The sequence below is a fragment of the Psammomys obesus genome, unplaced genomic scaffold (genome assembly GCF_907164565.1).
Source record: "Psammomys obesus unplaced genomic scaffold, mPsaObe1.curated_primary_1811, whole genome shotgun sequence".
In the NCBI taxonomy this organism is placed as follows: Eukaryota; Metazoa; Chordata; class Mammalia; order Rodentia; family Muridae; genus Psammomys; species Psammomys obesus.
Window position 1 is genome coordinate 28,320,419 of NW_026596046.1, and position 17,771 is coordinate 28,338,189.

At 42.9% G+C, this 17,771-nt stretch overlaps 1 protein-coding gene across 1 annotated transcript; it reads left to right on the forward strand.

The window, feature by feature from the left end:
- Positions 1-10,000: 10,000 nt before the first annotated feature.
- On the forward strand, positions 10,001-11,827 carry Fam181b (family with sequence similarity 181 member B). The gene has a single exon (XM_055623342.1). The coding sequence runs from the start codon at positions 10,072-10,074 to the stop codon at positions 11,347-11,349; it is 1,278 nt and encodes a 425-aa protein (XP_055479317.1). The 5' UTR covers positions 10,001-10,071; the 3' UTR covers positions 11,350-11,827.
- The last annotated feature ends 5,944 nt before the right edge of the window (positions 11,828-17,771 follow it).

Genomic DNA, 17,771 nt, shown 5'->3' on the forward strand with positions numbered 1-17,771 from the left:
TTAGCACTCTGCAGAGATGTGTTCCAGTGGCTGATCGGAGCCTAAGCTGTTTAATTGAATGAATTCAACCTCATATAATAGGATCTAAGTCTTTAAGCATTTCTGTCTGGTGCACCGGATATTGAGCTGTTGGGCTGCTCCAGTGGCCAGGCCTTACCTCAGCACTGGCTGTTTCTATTTCACTCGCTTACATTCTGCTGCAAACCTCTGTGATCTCACAGCAGATTTAAGCTTTGTTCTGACAGATGTCACTCCACATCACTGCAACTGGAGTCTGGTGTCCCTAAGAATTTGAATAAATTCTGAGCAAAAGAGGATTCCATGCAGAAGGACTTATATAATGTCCCCCATTTCCAGGAAGAAGCAGGATCATTATTCAGAAATCAAAGCCTTCAGCTCTACCTTGGCCTCATCTGCAACAGAACAGCTACTCTCTCTACAGAGCAAAAGCGAGGAATTAGAACAGAAGGGGGCAAAAAAATGGTGGGCGGGTTGGTTTTCAGCCCTCTGTTCTGTCTCTCAGTTCATACTGATAAAAGACTGGATTTTCTGTCTTTTCTACGTATCATTTACAGAGACCACCATGATGGACCTAAAGTGCAGATGCGGCTTTCGGCTACGGTCTGAGACCCCCGAAGCTTCGCATGTTACCATGCCGTTCCTGTTCCAAGGCTGGAAATGGTCTGACTGTGGTGCTTAGAGGCAGGGGTGGGGCATAGGAGGTGATCAGGGTTAGAGATGGTCATTAGGGTAGAGCCTCGTGATTGAATCCTGGTAGCTTTGTTAGAAGAGGGAGAAAGACCAGAGACTACACACACACACACACACACACACACACACACACACACACTAGCATACTAGCATATATGGACATATATATGTTTCTTGTCTCTAGGCATGCAATGCCCTGCACCACTTTGGGACTTTGTCAGCGAGAAGGCCCACCTGCAAACCCATGAGAATACTAAACACTTCTCATGACATGAGGTTCTTCTGTGATCCCTGACAGTTAATCCTGTAGGCAGCTGCTATTCTGGTCCCATGCACCATACTTGTCCCATTTAATGTTTTTGAGATTAACTTATGTTATTGCCTCCATGTTTTTCAATTTTAAATAATAAATCATATTTTGTTCCACTATACAAAGTAATGTCTAAAATAGCTCAATAGCCATTCTCTGTTCATAAAAATCCCTCATCGTCTCCCTACTATTTATATAGTAGGGCCACGGATTGGTATTATGACATTTAAACTCTACAATCTGACTATGACCTCCTCCATTGCCACTCCTACCTATGCAAACCATTTTCCATACAAGCATCTATTGTCCTTCGAACACATTTGTTTCTTTCCTCTGTGTAGTGTATTCTAACCGTCTTTGTCCTCACCTGAAATGCTCTTTGTCCACTCCCACCCATGCAGGCTTTTCTCAGCCTCCAGATCTGTATGAAGGTTCCATGCTTTGGTCATCTAGTTACTTCTTTTGCTCTTCTGACACCCCTCATTCTTTTAGATTGCATTTTGTGATCTGAGAATGGGAAGGCGACTAATGGGACTCTCGTAGCCAGACTAGTGTGAGAAGAGTCCTGAACTCCACGAGTAATGGATTTATAGAAAGTATTTGTTTTACTTTTAGAGGTTATAATGTCATTCCATCATTTCCACCTTTGATTTTCCTCTCTCCAAATGCACCCATATACCCCCTCACTGCCCTCTTTCAAATTCATAGTCATTTAAATTAATTGTTGTTATGTATATACATATATATTTAAAAATATATAACTACTACCTGTTCAGTCTGTGCAGTTACTTGTGTGATGTTTCCAGGGCTGACCATTAGGTATTGGATAACCCATTGTTGTCTTATAAAGTATTTTAAGCTAGAAAATTGAGAATTCAGTTGTATTAACATTTGAGGTGATAAGAATTTGGCAAACAACTTGAGCCACACATGAATTAGGATTTTGGGACAATCAATAAAGCCTGCTTGGGAGTGGGAGCAGTGAAGGGCCATTTCTCACTTGCTAACTCTACTAAGGTTCACTCTTTAAAAAAATATTTCTATAGTTTAAAGTATTTATTTTTAATTTTTATTTAATTTTATTTGACAAATAATAATTACACATTACAAGGTACCTAACACTGTGTTTTGGTGTAGGTAGGCATTGTGGAATGATTAAACCAAGCCAACTAGCATATCGTTTCATGCTTACTTTTTACGGTGAGAATGTTTAAAATCTACTTATTTTGAAGTATATAACGTTTTATTATTTACTATAGCCATTATGGTATAAAATAGATCTCAAGAATTTAGTCTTCTTGTCTGACACTGTATTTGTTTTTTCTTGTAGTTTTTAAGAAGAGGTTCTTAATCTGTAGACTCGGCTGGCCTAGAATTCCTATGTAGCCCAGGCTGGCTTCAAACTTGAGGTCCTCTTTGTCTCAGCCTCACAAGTGCTGGGATGATAGGCATGTGCCACCAGGCCCACAGCTTGGTACCATTTGATGAACATCTTTGCCCTGCAAAAAATACCTGTTGGGCTCTCTGGTAACTACCACTCTACAGTATGTATCTGAGTTTGATTTTTTTTTTTTTTTGTCTTCTAAGATTACACACTAGTGAGATCAAGCTGGCTGTGGTGGTGTATGCTTACAGTCACATGCCTGTGAGCCACAAAACCAGAATTCTGGGATATAGAGTAAGGGCTTGCCTAACTTATGCCAAGCTCCAGCTTTTCACCCTCATCTCTGTAAAACCAAGCCAAGTTCAGTGAAACGAGAATTGAGATTATACAGTATGTCCTGCGTCTGGCTTATTTCACTAAGCATATGGTCTTTAGGTTCATTTATGATTTTGTAAATGACAGAATGTTATTTTCTGAGGCTAAATAGCATTCAAACATCTCTCTCTACATATATATGTATATTAATATATATTCTTTATCCATTCATTTGTCAGTGGATACTTATACTTAGCATTGATTCTGTTGAGTAATGCTGTGAGGATTACAGATTTCATTCTCTTCAGATAGATGCCCTACAATGAGACTGTGGTAGTTACATTGATTTTTTTTTTTAAAGGAGTCTCCATGGATTTCTAACTCCACTAATATTGTAAAAATCTTCTTCTTTCTTAACATTTTCCCCTCCTCCTCCTCCTTTTTTCTCCCATGCAGCTAATACAAGTCTAAAATTTTGGTAGATAAAATTTAAAAAAATTACAGAATAATAAAGTTGTGTGCATTTATGGGTTCTTATCTTAAATTGGTTTGGACAGAGACGCCTTGTGATAGAAGTGATTCATTGTCTGTCTGTTCCTGTGTTTCTGTCTCCCATCCTGATCCTGCTTTCTGTCCATCCGAAGTGAACAGGTTTGCTCTGTCAGGTTTGCAGCAGCTATGATGTAGTGTCCCTTCACATGCCAATAGTAACGGGGCTAAGCAAGCACAGGCTGAAACCCTTAGAATCATAAACACCTCCAGAAGCATTTTCTCTTTCCTTCCTCTCGGGTATTTTGTCACAGGCACACAAACTAAGACGTTTTTATTTCTACTAACCTGGATGTTTTAGTCCCTGAATTATAGATTGCTAGAAATGTTTGATTCTGTTGGTGTGCTTGGGATGTAGGCCAGAACAGTTACCATGTTGGTTACACAGAGCATTTAATAGCCAATCTTCTACAGTGAACAGAACACAAATATATCTAAGTGCTGGACAGACAATCCCTCCTTCTCAGTAACTGTTGATACCTACCAGGTACAAGATACTGGGTACAAGGAGTAAATTATTATTAATCTAAATAAGTCATGAAAGTCTTATTTTCTATAGTCACTGAGTGGTGTGCAGGTAAACATTAAGCTTATGGTTTGGCTAAAGAGGTGGTTTTCAGTGTTGGGTCTCCTTTTATGAAGATCACAAAGCCTTCTGCAAAAGTGTTCTGGCCATAGGACACCCACATAAGGGTAAAAACTATCATATTAATGAAGATAGAGCAGAGAGATAGATACAGCATGAGTTTGTGGTGTTTTTCATGAATGGCTGAACCAATGCAGAATTTGTTCACATTTGGTCCTCTAAATCCCCTCTCCATCAATCTCACTTTCTACAGTCATCAGACAAATCATAGACCCAACAATTATAGAAACATTTCTAACTCAACATCTCATGATATGTCAATTTTACAAGCATAACAAGTAGGGAGGGCAGGGGTTATCTCAATGAAGGCTTGGTTCCAAGGTATTCAGCTAGAATGAACAGGTTCTCTTCAGTTGCCTTTGATGGACATACCAGAATGGAAGGCTATTCTTCTATGGAAAATGCAATGGTTTGAAAAAAAAAAAGTTCCATGAAACTTGTTGTATAACAAGCAAACTTTCTGGCTTAAAAAGAAAATGCACTGCTTTACAGGATTCTGTGGTTTAGCTGTCTGAGTGGTTTTTCTGTTTGTCTTGCTTGGGACTGTTCATATGGCTTCCATTATCAGTTGGTTTGATCGGGTGTGCACGGTACAGTGTAGTTTCCCTGGCACGTGTGGCAGTCAGTGCTGCCTGTCAGCAAACATACCCTACTCCTACTTTTCACATGGCCTTACATTCTCCAAGGCTGAGAGTCACAGCACTAAAAATGACATTCATCTGCATTTGAAAAACTAATTTTATTTCTGCTGTAAGTTAATTGATAGCTTTTCTGGATACAGTGGTGTGTCTTGACAGGAACCCTCTCTCAGGACTTGGGTACATCTTTTCGGGGTTCTCCAGGATTTAAATCTTTCTGTCAAATAACCAAGTGTTGATCTGTTGGGCCTGCCTTTAAAAGTGACGTGGTCTTTCTCTCTTGCAGATTTTAATATACTCTCTTTATTGTGTTTTTAATGTTTTATCTAAAGGCTATCCATACTCTCCTACAGCCCCAAACAGACAGGCACCCCTATGTGGATCTTAATAACAAACGAAACACATGAGCACAAGAAGTTGGAAGGAAAAATTGGGGGTGTGTAAGGGGGAACTGGAGGGAGGAAATGGATGAGTTTTACCCATTTATATTTGCATGTAAAAAATTTCCAATAAAATTAAAGATTTGATTTTTTTGAAAAGCAAAATAAACAAATGAATGTATGCCTTGAATTGGTAGCGTAGTCAAACAGGGAAGAGTTAAAAGAGAGAACAAATTTTGGAAACTGTTTTGAGAACAAAAGCATGGAAAAAATAAGAAAGAGAAGTCAATTTGTGGTGGTTGTAGGTAATAATACTGACATTGTTATTCTAAAACACACTGGGAAGAAGAAGAAGGGACCACAAATCTCATCAAATTTGGCATATGCTTTCCATGTAGGCACAGAGACCAAAGGTACTTGCTAATGATATCACAGAGACCAAATGCACTTGCTAATGACATCATAGAGATAGATATACTCAGTGACAAGTATAAAATGTGAGACAGTTGGTCTGGTGACAACTCAGTTTCTTTAACAAAGCAAAGTGGGATGATGGTTGCTAGTGATTAAAAAGACCCAAGAGATATACAAATTCTCTGCTAGTTCTTTACCAGAAGGTAGTAACTAATGTCTCATTCTTTAAATTAGTGCTGGCCTTAATAAATTGCTTAACCAAAGAAACTAGTGAGAGTGGACATCCTGAGGATTCCAGGACTAGAAACCTGGCAGATGTCCCAAAAGCCCCTCCGAGCATCTTTTCTGGGACCTCCTACACCCCCTCCTAAGAGCTGGAGTCCTCTTAGATCAGAATGCTGGAGACACCAGCATGTGCTAGACTAGGAATGATGCCACTTTGGACCCTCTACGTCAGCTGTTTTCAGTGTCTCATATACAGATGTTTCTCCTAGTCAAATTACTGATCGGTAACATTTCAAGCTATAACATGGCTATTGTTTGTAATTGCTAAATTTTGAAGTGACCTATTTAATAATGATATATGGAGAAGGTAACAAATTATACTTTGTAACTTGTATTTTACATTTTGAGTGTGTGTGTGTATACATCTATACATACATACATACATACATATATATATATATATATATATATATATATATATATATATATATATATGCGCCATGGCATCTGTGTAGAGGTCACAAGACAACTTGCAAGAACTGGTGCTTTCCTTTCATGATGTGGATATTAGAGATAGAACGCAGGTTCAGGTTTGGTGGCAAGAACCTTTTTTTTTTTAACCCACTGAGTTACCTTCCTTGACCAACATTTCATATTTTAAGCCAGAAGTTGAGATGTAGTGTTGGTAGAAGGTTTGCGCTGGTGGTGAGGTGGGTGGATGAGAAACAAGGCAAAAGACACATTGGGTGTGTGTGTAATATTTGTAAGGTAACATTGTATTATGATGATAATGATAGCTTATAAATTGTGTGAGAAATTAAGTTGCCTTATTTGAGATTTCCCAACTAACCAGTGACAGGAAATTAATTTGGGAAGAGAAAAAAAGATGCATAATTATTTCTTTCATTATGAACGTGCATTCCTGACATCTCTGAGGACTAAGAATTTCCTGTAGGGAATATGATTAAAGTTAAAAAGAAGGAAAACAAAATAAGTAAGTCAGCTTTTGATCCTGCTGCTATATTTACCCACAAAAAGGAGGCAGCTCTCAGGTGGGCTTTTGTTCGAGTAATGTCCTGAAATCCTTGTGTAAAAGAACAATATGAAATCTCAATTCTCCCAAACGGTTTGGGGTGAGTTCAGCTCTTGAGCCCCTGGGGGGCTTGGTTCCCAAGGAGACTAATCCCACTTGCTCAGCATTAGGCATCACCAGGAGGAAAGAGCTCTAGTCTGGAGATCTGCGATCCCTTGGTGCAGGCGGGAGTTGAGTCCCTTTGCTCTATAGGAAGTGAAATGTATTGATGTCAAAGCCACTCAAGTGAATGCTCTCACTCAGGGGGTAGGAGGAGGGGCAGAAGGGCCTGGCAGGAGTGAGCCACTGGCTCAACTAAAGCCAATTTCATCCCAGATAGGACTCTTCTAAAAAAGAGAGAAGATGAAGGGGAAAAGCAACTGAGGCCATGAGTCATACTAGGTACAGATAATGTATCTGGTTAAGAACTCTCTGGTTTCAGAAATAGAACGTATTCTTTCAAGAAAAAGTTATTCTTTGTATCTTATTCCACATTTTTCCATAAACACCATTGCTTTCACTTACTCATGCCTTTTTCTGGGATGGAGAGAGAGAGAGAGAGAGAGAGAGAGAGAGAGAGCATATTTGCTTGAAATACTAAGACATCATTTAAGTAATTGCTCCAATACTACCCTGTCTATATAAATATCTTTTCTACTTTGGACAGCCTTGAGGGTCCTTTTATCCCATCAACTCTCGCGCCTTTAATTTATTAAGGTTGTAGATTACACTGACTTTTGTGTATGTCTGCCTTTGCAGTAGAAAAGGTTGGAATCACAGCTTCTTATCTCTGCATGTCCAGTATATGTACAGCCGAGGGCGAGTGTTAATATTTTTCTGCCAAATGAATAAGTCACAGGATGGGCATAGATGTGAATATAAGGGTCAGCTTTGTGAACCATGAAAAGTTATAAATATTTTTCTTTTCTATACATATAGTTGTCAACAGACTTTCACTTTTGTTATCTTGTTAATTTTTCACCAAACAGCTCTCATTTATTTCTATTTTATAGGTCAGAGTCCACAGGAGAAGTTTTGTACTGTCAAAGGCAACATTTTGCAAAAGTTTTGTAAAGGCAAAATTGAACTCCAGTTTTAGCCTCTGGCTTTAATTTCAGCACTTCCTCCACCATACTCCACTGTCTGTTTAAAGTCCACATAAGCCACAGGCACAGCCACTTTCTTGCACTTGCAGATAGGCACTTGGTTGGGGACGATGGACAAATGACACAGACTTTATAGTTTGCTATGTTGGAATAGAATGGGTTGGATATAAATCAAGAAATGGAGTTCCTTACTCCAGATGAAGGGATGAGATAGCTTTCCCACTACTGTACTGGAAGAATATTTGCCAGTAACATTTACCTACTATGTCATATAACCATTTCAAAACCCATGAGAATGAGAACAATTCTGACTGATCTCATTTCTCAGAAGAGGAATGGAAAAGATACAGAGAATGAACTGACCAGCTAAGGACACCAGGAATAACAGGCACAGCCAGAATCGTAACTGGCCTCATCTAAGGGCAAATCAGCTTTGATGTGCAGAAGTCCAACTGTCTAGAAATGAAGAAGGATTTTCATAGATGAATCTTCATAGTGACTTATTTTAAATATGATTGTTAGAATTTTTTTTCAGTCTTTCAAGTGTAGAAATCTTGTGCAGTTGGCTTCTGGATATTTCCTTTTCTCTTTCTCTTTCTCTTTCTCTTTCTCTTTCTCTTTCTCTTTCTCTCTCTCTCTCTTTCTTTCTCTCTCTCTCTCTCTCTTTTGAGACAGGGTTTTTGTCCTAGACTCACTTTGTAGACCAGGTTGGCCTCAAATGGACATTTCTAATTAAAATCTTGGCATCTTTATTGGACTCTGGGTGCCTGGCTGATCTTGGACATCTTTGAGTGAACCTGGATGTAAGGTACATGACAACTGAGCCAACTTGAGTTACAACACACAGTCTGATTCAGCCTTATGGGTTTGAGTAAGTGCCTATTCCCATCATCTAAATAAAGCCTGTCTTCTTTGGTAGGGGTATATGCTCCAATTGCTGCAGAAGAATGGGCGAGAAGAGAAGACGTTTAGAAGACATGGTCTGTACCTCTTCAGCGACCCTGATGACTATGAGAACTTTGTCATATGCTCAGGGCTTTCCTATTGTGGCATCAGTTAATTCTAACGAATTCCTGTGACAGAGAAGGCTTGTCAAGGGGTGCAGCCATTTCCACAGGTCGAGTGTTTTATAGTAAATGCTATATGGGTCCAGTGAGGTGGCTACCTCACCAGCGTTTAACATGAGTAAGCTTTGCATGGTCGGGTTGTCCAAAGCCAGGCATCCGGCAGGGCCAAGGCTTTCACTCCCAGTCTCAAGGCTTTTGAATGGTAAGGCTTACGTTAAACCAGAACCAAATATTTTCTCAATTATCTTTCATGCTGGGCCATGTTGTTCATTTCCTCCATTCCAAGAGAAACGAATATCTGGTTAAAAGTGTGTCCTAGCGAACCTCAAGGTGATCATTCAAATACAATGGAAGCGTGTGGAGGACAGTCTATGTGGCTTCCGAAGTAGCACAGAGGATAAGGAGCTGAGAGCTGTCCGTCCACACACCCTCGGCTCTCCACCAAGAATTGGCTTAGGGAGACTGATTTTGGACCAAGGGCTGGCTTCAACTTCCTTTAAACTAGTAGTAACTACTATCAATCAAGCAGTAGAAGAAAGAACACTGGACTCGAAGGTCCCAGGGAGACTTATCAGAATCTTATGATCAGAAGTTGAGTTTGAAAACATATAACTTCCCACCGTCTTCAGAAAGACAAGGCCAATAAGGAACAGACTAATCAGTTTGAGAATGGCCTTGTTGTCTGACTGGGCTACAAGTGGTCAATCCTCTGAACGTCTCAGAGGTCCAGTTTCTTTTGTTGAATAGTGACGAAAACACTCAGTGCACGGGGCTGTTGGACAGGATTAAATGCGGTAAAGTATGGACTCAGGCCTGCTTTGCCTTAAGGACACTGTCCAGGGCCAGGGTGTGATTTTTTTTTTTTTTACACGTACTCGAGCTGATGTTTGAACACAGGCTTTCTTGTCACCCCTGGTGGTTGAGGCCAGTCAGAACAAATGCGCCGGGGCACAGTGAGAGGAAAGAGTTAAGGCTTGGGAAAGCTCAGAAAAGCCCAAGTCCGCACCCCCACCCCCCAACCGTCTCCAGCGCCCCCTTTCCGCCCCCCTAAGCCTGGCTAAGTAAGCTCCGCCCCTCTGCTACCGGGGCGGTCGCCTTGCTCCCTCCCTCCGCCCCTGGTTTACAAGATCTAATGAGCTCCCCCGGGAGGCTGAGCCGCGAGTTGGGGCGGGAGCAAGCAGACGGCGCTGCGCCCGGGCGGGAGGCGGCCGGGAGCGCACGGGCCGCGCAGCGGACAGCGCAGGAGCCGCGGCGATGGCGGTGCAGGCTGCGCTGCTCAGCTCCCACCCCTTCATCCCCTTCGGCTTCGGAGGCCCGGCCGACGGGCTGGTGAGCGCCTTCGGAAGTTTGGATAAGGGCTGCTGTTTCGAGGACGATGAGAGCGGCGGGTCCGCGGGGGCGCTGCTGTCGGGATCGGAGGGCGGGGACGTGCGCGAGGCCACCCGCGACCTGCTCAGCTTCATAGACTCGGCGTCCAGCAACATCAAGCTGGCGCTGGACAAGCCAGGCAAGTCCAAGCGGAAGGTGAACCACCGCAAGTACCTGCAGAAGCAGATCAAGCGCTGCAGCGGCCTCATGGGCACCGCGCCTCCGCCACCGCCGTCCCCGAGCGCGCCAGACGCTCCAGCCAGGCGGCCGCCGGGACCCCCGGGAGCCCCGGCCGTCGCTGCCCCGGCGCACTGCAAGGCCGCCCCGCGGAGGGAGGCGACCCAGGCGGCGGCTGCCGCCAGCCTGCAGAGCCGGAGCCTGGCTGCCCTCTTCGACTCTCTGCGCCACGTCCCCGGGGGCGCAGAGACGGCAGGCGGAGCGGTGGCCGTGTCGGTCCCGGGCCTTGGGGCGGCGAGCTCTGCGGGCGACGGGGCAGGCACCGCGGGGAGCTTAGCGGGCCCCGGCACCAAGAAGGTCCCGCTGCGCGCTCGAAACCTGCCCCCGTCCTTCTTCACTGAGCCGTCCCGGGTGGGAGGCGGCGGAGGCGGAGGCGGAGGCGGCTGCGGCCCCTCGGGTCAAGGCGTGAGCCTTGGTGACCTGGAGAAAGGGGCGGAGGCCGTTGAGTTCTTTGAGCTGTTGGCGCCGGACTTCGGCGCCGGCAACGACGCGGGCGTCCTGCTGGCCTCGGACCCTCTCGACCCGTTCCCCGCCGGAGCCGCCGTCCTACGGGGACCCTTGGAGCTGGAGTCTGGCCCCTTTGAGCCGCCCGCTATCGGGGGGAACCTACTCTATCCGGAGCCCTGGAACGCTCCGAGCTGTCCTCAGACCAAGAAGCCTGCCCCGGCTGGCGTTCGCGGCGGCGTGACCTTGAACGAGCCTGTGCGCCTCCTGTACCCCACCGCTTTGGACAATCCAGGTGGGGAGGACGCACCAGCCTTGGCATCTTTCACCCCCTTCTTCCCAGATTGTGCGCTGCCGCCGCCCCACCAGGTGTCCTATGATTACAGCCCGGGCTACAGCCGCGCAGTTTACCCCAGCCTCTGGAGACCCGACGGGGCCTGCTGGGAAGGGGCTTCTGGGGAAGAGGGGGCACACCCAGACTGACTGCGAGGTACCCTTCCCTTTCCTTATGACTGCTGTGGGCTGCGTGCCACTGTGGGTCTCTCCTGAGGGGAGAGAACGATGGGAGAACGCAAGTGACGACAAAATGGGATTTAAAAAAAAAACACAAAAAAACAAAACAAACAAACCCGCCATTCAGTTAATAAAAGAAACTTGGGGAAAAGAGGAGTTATTTTAATCACAGCCTCAGATTTCCCCCACCCCCCTTTCCTTTCTTTGTAGGTGTCCCATAGATTCTTCCTTGGACCAGAAGAAACCCAAAAGCCCAAGATAGGGTTTGGGGAATAATCGGGTAGGGCGATGGAAGGAAGGGTCACGAGCAGGATGGGGCTTTTGTAGCCACCTGTCTCCTCTCAGTTCAGCCAAGGTCAGTGTGTTCACTGTCATCCCCCTTTAAACAGTGCCCTGGTGTCCTCTCCTGAGTGCATTATGAATTAAAGCCTATACTGAAAGAACTGGAGCAGAGGTATGTGGTCATTGAGTTGAGCGTTTTGTGTTTTGTTTTGTTTTTAGTCTTAGTGATTTCACAGATTTCTCAGCTTTGCTAGGCGGATGCTGTGGGTGTGGCTGGGCGCTGACAAGGCCAGATCCCAGCGTTGGCTTTCCTTCTCTCCCCCCTTTCCTTTTTAGGGGGCGCGCGGCTGACAGTGCCATTACGGTTAATTTTTCACAGTGTTGGGTATTAAACCCAAGGCTTCAAACACGTTAGAAAAAGTGCTCTACCACTGAGTTTTATCCCCAGCCCTGAGTGTGATTTTCTTCTTTCATTCCTAGGATCACCCCCCCCCCCCGCCCCCATTCCGCTTTTCTGCTCTTACCTGTATATGGCTCACCTCTCCTCTTGCTCTAACTTCTCATTGTTCTCTTTAGGTTTGCCTTCTTTCAAATTTCTGAGTTGGGAGGAAAAAACAAACAAACAAAACAAAAAACAAAACGGAAGTCATTTCTCTCTTTTCCTTTTCCTCTTTACCAGCCGTTTTAGGATGGGGGAAAGGAGACAGGTTGTAACCTCTTTGATTCTGAGTTTCCGTATTATAACAGAGAATGACAACCTTTTCTCACTTCTCATTCTGCAGCTGTTTGGGAGTCTCAGAAGTGTCTTGAGACTTGCATTGTTTGGGCCTGCAGGTGTACATGTATTTTACAAGCATGTAAGTGCCTTCTGCGCTAGAAAGCTCAGCATGTAATTTTTACATTTTGTTTGTTTTGTTTTGGGCCTTACAACAGCTCTATAACTCCCCAGCCAATCCTTGTATCTCAAATCCTTGCTCCCCAGTCCCTACCTTCCTGATCTTCCCCACTCCTTGTACCTCGCCATGATAGGGAGTGGTGGAGGGTATGTTTCCATAGGAGGTTTTCCATTCCCTTTATAACCTGTCTGAGGGAGGCCTGGATGGAGACATGGAGGGGAAAAGCCAGAGGAATAGTTCAAACAGTCAGGAAGGTGGCTGAGAGGATTCACAGGACCGTCAAGATGACTGAGAGCCAGAGAAGGAAAGCCTCTGTGGGAAGAGAGCAGCTGGAGACAAGAAAGGAGGCTGCTGAGTGCAGGCGCACAGGTGAGAATGGAAGAGCGCAGTACTTCAGAAACTGATTAGGGTGTGTCCACGGCCTTGATGGCTGCTTCTGTGCAAGGCAGCGAAGCCAGGTTGTCTGAAGATCTACATGTGAGAAAGGGCAATCAGTGTTGCTGCAAGGGATAAAAAAGCCAGGGCCAATGTCTGTGAAGACAGAAAGCACTGCTGTAGATTTTGGAAAGGAATTGTTAAAAAAAAAAAAAAAAAAGTGTATGAAGCAATGTTAGGCATTTGGCAAAATGCTTTTACCAAATCACTTTCTTATGAGCAAAACTGGAGCAGTAACCATGAAAAGAACTTTGCAACTCTAGGATCCTGGCAGCTAGCTGGATTTATTCACAGTAGTGAAAGTGATTCATTTCATTGTGCTAATGGCAGGCACATTACTCAACAGGCATTTAATTTATCTAAGGTGTTTTATGGTGAGAAAATCCAGGGTAGGATTTCACAGTCAGATGTTAACACTGTGACCGTTCACAAGGTTGACTGTCACTGTAGTGTTTCTTGAATTTCTCCTTCCTTCTTACCCAATTTAGTAAAAACAAGATCTCTTTGGCCAGTGCCTTGTTTGAGATGCCCTCCGTCCATGAGACGAATACCAACACCACATGTTTCTATGTGCCAGGGGCTGAGCAAAGCCTCCCGTTTACCGATCTTCTTCCCGTGGGTGGTGGTTGCTCCTTTGAAAGCTGAAGCTCAGATAGACAAGACAACTCCAACTCGCTGAAAGCAAGTGGTGGTGGGTTCAGATGTACCGGGACACCAAGACGTGCCTGACATTGGTGAGGTTTTGCTATGTTTGGTGCACGTGGATTCCCGACCCTTACACCGTGCCAGAAGCGGAGGTTCTGACCCCTTGGTGCTGTTGACATTTTGGGTACCACACTTCTTTACTGTGTGGACTTCCTGCACACGGCCATGTTCCGAAGCTTGCCCAGGCTTGTCCAGCGGTACTCTGTTGGTTGTGACAACAAAATCTATCCCTATTGTCATATGTGCCCTCACAGGCAAAATTACCACTGGTTGAGAATTATTATGCCAGGTAAATATAAACTCAGTGCCTGTGAGGTAACCAGAACTTTCCCATGAACCCAATTTATTTGTTTATTATCTTGTTTATTTTACATTATCTTATTTAATCTTATTAGAGGTCTGAATTTAGGTGTTATTATTTTTCCTTTTTATTATTGGTAAATAATGAAAAGGCTGTTCTAGAGAAGGGCTAAATTGGTTAACTTAACAGCCACAGGCCAGTTACTGTACTGAATTGTGGTTTTCCTGTTGGCAAACTGGAGAGCAATCTATCACAGAGAATTATTGTAAGATTTTGCCATAAGGTGTTTATAAAAGCCCACTGAGAGGGAGGGGTCAGTTTTGGTAGTCTAGACTTAGCATTATGTTAAGCCATCTTGGTTTCCAAGCTGTTGTATACTGGACCCTGACTTAGCACCCTCCCCATTTCCCCGTCTCTGGTTCCTCTTTTTCTCATGTTCCCTTCCAATATAAGTTTATCTGTCTCTGGCTGTGTCACCCACTGTAGTGCAGTAAGTGGGTTACTCATAGCCAAAATAGAAAATGTGTCTTTCCAGTCATTTTAAAATCTGTATTTTATTTCTTGTGCAGCCACATAATTAATTATCCAAGAGGAATTATTTTTAAGTACAATGATAGATATTTCTCAAGACCACTAGTGCAGTGTACTTATACTTGTATGATTGGACAAGCTTGAGACCCTCGCTAGTTGGTAATTGTATGTGTAGAATATATACTCTTTAATGCTTCTTTAGCTGGTCATTCTTCATTCTTGGAATGAAGTGACATCCTGCAACTTCATAACGTCCCTTCATCTTCATTCAAGCTGCCACGTACCTTAGTACCCATCATCATACCACTAGGTCCTGACAAGAAGAGAACCTTTGTTTTGGTCTCTCCTTTTCCTATACCTGTTTCAGTTTCTCTCTGCAATTATCAGGACCTCATCCTGACCTTGCTGCCCAGAATCCTGCCTGCCCTTCTCCATGAGAAAGCACTGTTCCATTTATTATTTGTGTTCTGTGTTATTGACCTACCTGTCTCCTCATTTCCCCCTCACATTCTGGAAATAAATCTTTAACATAATTTTTAAAATTCCAAGGGGTGTGGGATAAATCAAAATGTTCAACCATTTTCTTTCTAAGTACCAATCTCTTAAGAGTCAGATCTTTTGGGGGAAGGACCCACAGGGTTTGCCTCTATCTCACCAACTATTTAAACTGTCACTATTTTCAGTCTAGGGTGATCAACAGTCTAGTTTTCTGTACATTCCCAGGTTTCAAACTGCAAGTTGCACAAATCAAGAAATTTTTAAATCCATAGCACACTCTGCCTACCGCTTCCCAAGAACTGCTGCCTGAAGGCCCCACCAGAATCCAGTTTTCTTTCATTTCTCTATAAACATCCTAAACATGTAATTGTGGGTCCTTTTTAACCTTGTGTCTCTGTCTTCTCTGCAGAGTGGATGTCCTCAGTATTCTTCAGAGTTCTGTTGTCTACCCTTTTTCCTTTACACTCCTCACATTCTTCCTGGGAGATGGTGGATTTCTCCATGCTATTATCTATTTTGTATGTTCTGATGAACACCACCCTGACCCAGCTCTGTACATATAGCCCCTTTCCTCCATATTAGACCATTACCTACCTGCTTTCCAGATAACATGTCCTGGGGGCTCCTTAACTCCCAAAACTCTATGTTTGAAATGAAACATACTCAAACTAATTAGTCACAGTCAACTTAATCACACTATTTCTTGTAGCCTCTCCCATCTATCCAAATGGCTCCAGAGGCCTACTAAATTAGTGTGTTTGTATATATGTATATTTGTTCACGATTTGACATCATGCTCAGTTTACCCATATCCACATTTAGATAAGTTCATGTTCGTATATTCTCATACACAAGAATTGAAGTGTTACTAGGTCCTTATTTATATTAAGATGCATTTTTCTATTTCGATAAATAACTTTAAAAAACTGAAACAAAAAACCAAAATACAAAGCTTAGGTTCTTGTCAAGGAGTCAAGGACACTGATATTTCTTTTCAGTTTATTCCTAAACATAGTCAGTGTTCATTAGACTAAAGTCTCTGGCAGTCTAGTGACTAGTATGATTTAACAGTAATTAAGATGTTGGATCTTCAGCTTGAAAGATACTAACTTAATAAGTCTAACCTGTCTTTCTCCTCCGTTTGCCTGTTAGTGAAACTTCCTTCGTTTGAGCCCTCAGTACTTGTCACCAGACCTATTCCATTGATCTCTTAATGACTTTTTTGTTTCTGTGCTTGCAAGTCTCTAGTCCATCCTCTCCATTACTTGCTAAAGTGAGATTTCAAAAAAGTATCCCTGCTGTAATTACTTTTCTTACAAGTGTTGAGTGGCTTCCTGTTGCTTCCATGGTCAACTCTAAGTTTTTGTTTGCTTATAGGTGTGAATTCTGCCGCGAGCTTCACCCATGACTCCATTAAGGGAATGTATTTTTAAGAAGTTTAATAGTAACCACAGTTACTTGACTGCTACATATACATGAATTTACTAAACTCTATGAGTTTTCTCATGTCCTACGTAAGCCCAGACTACACTGTCCTAATTTCTCTACTTTGCTTTTCAGCATTCATGTCAGCCGCTTAAAAAAATTTTTTTTTGAATCAACTAAGCACTTGTTTTAAAATATTTTGCTCAAGTCCAAGATTATCTTGTGACAACTAATTAGACTTTTAAAAATAGTTGTCATTCTTCTACCTTCTTTACTGGGAGCCTCTGCCTATTGCTTTTGGAACCAGACATCAGGGATACATACTGGTGATTTCTGGATGAGTTTTATATTTGTAAAAGAGACTTCTCACTCTTTCTCTCATTTGTTCTTTACCTAAGTCTTGTAAGATGGTATCTGTTGAGGACATATTGTGCAAAGAGAACCCTTTTTTTGTAAGAATTAACTTGTGAAAAATTGTGTATGTATGTAACAGTCATATGAAAAACCATATAGAACCCAGAGACACAGTAATTTTGCATGGAGCAGCACATTTGTGGCAAGCAGAAAGGATATTGGTGACATACTTTTAATTATTTACCCTGTCCGTATCGTATGGACAGAACTTTCCTCTGTGAATTTACCAAGTTATAATATTTTCTCTTCCTACAGTGAATTCAAAGTTGATCTCAGACAAATGTGTTCTTCAGACACAAGGACATGTAATAGTTTGTTCCTTGTCAATGTGAGAATGAAGAATATATTAAAAATAACCAAAGAAATGCCACAAAGAAAGCTCAGTTGATAAGTGAATGATATGAATAGTTTCATTTTCAAAATCAACTATTTCTAGAAATGCATTTCAAGTTAAATATGATATTCATTCTGCATAGACTCCAGTGTTAGTGGATGAAGAGGGAAAGATAGGAATGAAAAAGTAAACAAATGTCTATGGCCTAATAAAGTGAACCTAATTCCATCTACTTATTAGCAATGAAAATTTTATAGGTATAAATAAAAAAATGGACATATATCCCTTAAAAGACAAGTTGAAGAGATAACTCCCAGGTGCCCAAGATTTGCCACTATTTGGAGGTAGGGTATTTTCATAGATATAAAGGCAAAATGAGGCCATTAGGAGTGAAGCTAATCTACTATGACTTGTGTATCTATGAAAGGAAAATCTGGACACACACACACACGCACACACACACACAGAAGATGCATTGAAGAGTCACAGGAGAAAGACAACCATGTGTCTGGAGTGATCTGTCTGCTGGTCAAGAAACACCAAGGACGGCTGGCCAACACCAGACGCTGGG

Coding starts and splice junctions, on each gene's coding strand:
- Fam181b (XM_055623342.1), top strand. CDS start 10,072: ATGGCGGTGCAGGCTGCGCTGCTCAGCTCCCACCCCTTCATCCCCTTC.